General features: G+C 39.2%; 1 protein-coding gene across 1 annotated transcript in view; it reads right to left on the bottom strand.

The window, feature by feature from the left end:
• LOC119582074 (terminal nucleotidyltransferase 4B-like) overlaps positions 1–643 on the bottom strand; it is a gene marked incomplete in the record, with an annotated part of 31298 nt that overhangs the window by 3792 nt on the left and 26863 nt on the right. The window contains 1 exon segment of the mRNA XM_037930322.1: positions 242–466. Within this exon segment, the coding sequence (XP_037786250.1) occupies positions 242–466 (225 nt within the window).

The raw sequence follows: 643 nt of genomic DNA, 5'->3' as shown, positions 1-643 counted from the left end.
ATTCAATGAATCAAGAGCTTAATAAGTTTCAAAAATAATAATTTCTTCATTCTTATATCACAAGTTCTAGTTATCACAGATAATCAGAAACCTACATTCAGAACTTTGAAATGGACATCCCAATCACTAGTAAAGTCAACAAAGCCCTTCCCGAATCTGACCCAAGAGAGAAAAGGGACATGCAACACTTCACGAAGCTGACCCAAGTAAACTATATAATCCCTCTTCTCCGTTAACTTACCTGCAGATGGCTGTGGGTGTGGAATGCAACAGGTGGAGTTGGCGGAGTTGCAGGGTGAGAGGGGGTAAGATGATGACTGCTTGAAGAAGGGGAGGGGTGGGTGACAGGGAAAGTCTTGCGGATCCAGTGTCGATATGTGATTACGTCGTCGGTTATTCGAAGGATCCGCCCCAGTATCGAGTAGGAGTTAGGGTCATTGATTAAATTATTTAAGGGGTTCACAGCCTGGGAATCGAAAAGAGAAAATAAACACGAGGTCTCTGTAAACATAACTGTGCACATAATATAAATGATAATTGAAAGAAAAAAGGAAGAGAACACCATTAATCCATATCATTTGCATACTATATTGTCTTACACCATACAGTCTTATTGTAATACACACAAAATAATTCAATTTTA

This window comes from Penaeus monodon, chromosome 15 (assembly GCF_015228065.2).
Source record: "Penaeus monodon isolate SGIC_2016 chromosome 15, NSTDA_Pmon_1, whole genome shotgun sequence".
Lineage (NCBI taxonomy): Eukaryota > Metazoa > Arthropoda > Malacostraca > Decapoda > Penaeidae > Penaeus > Penaeus monodon.
Note: the sequence above shows the minus strand (reverse complement) of the source record. Positions and strands in the feature narration are given on the sequence as shown.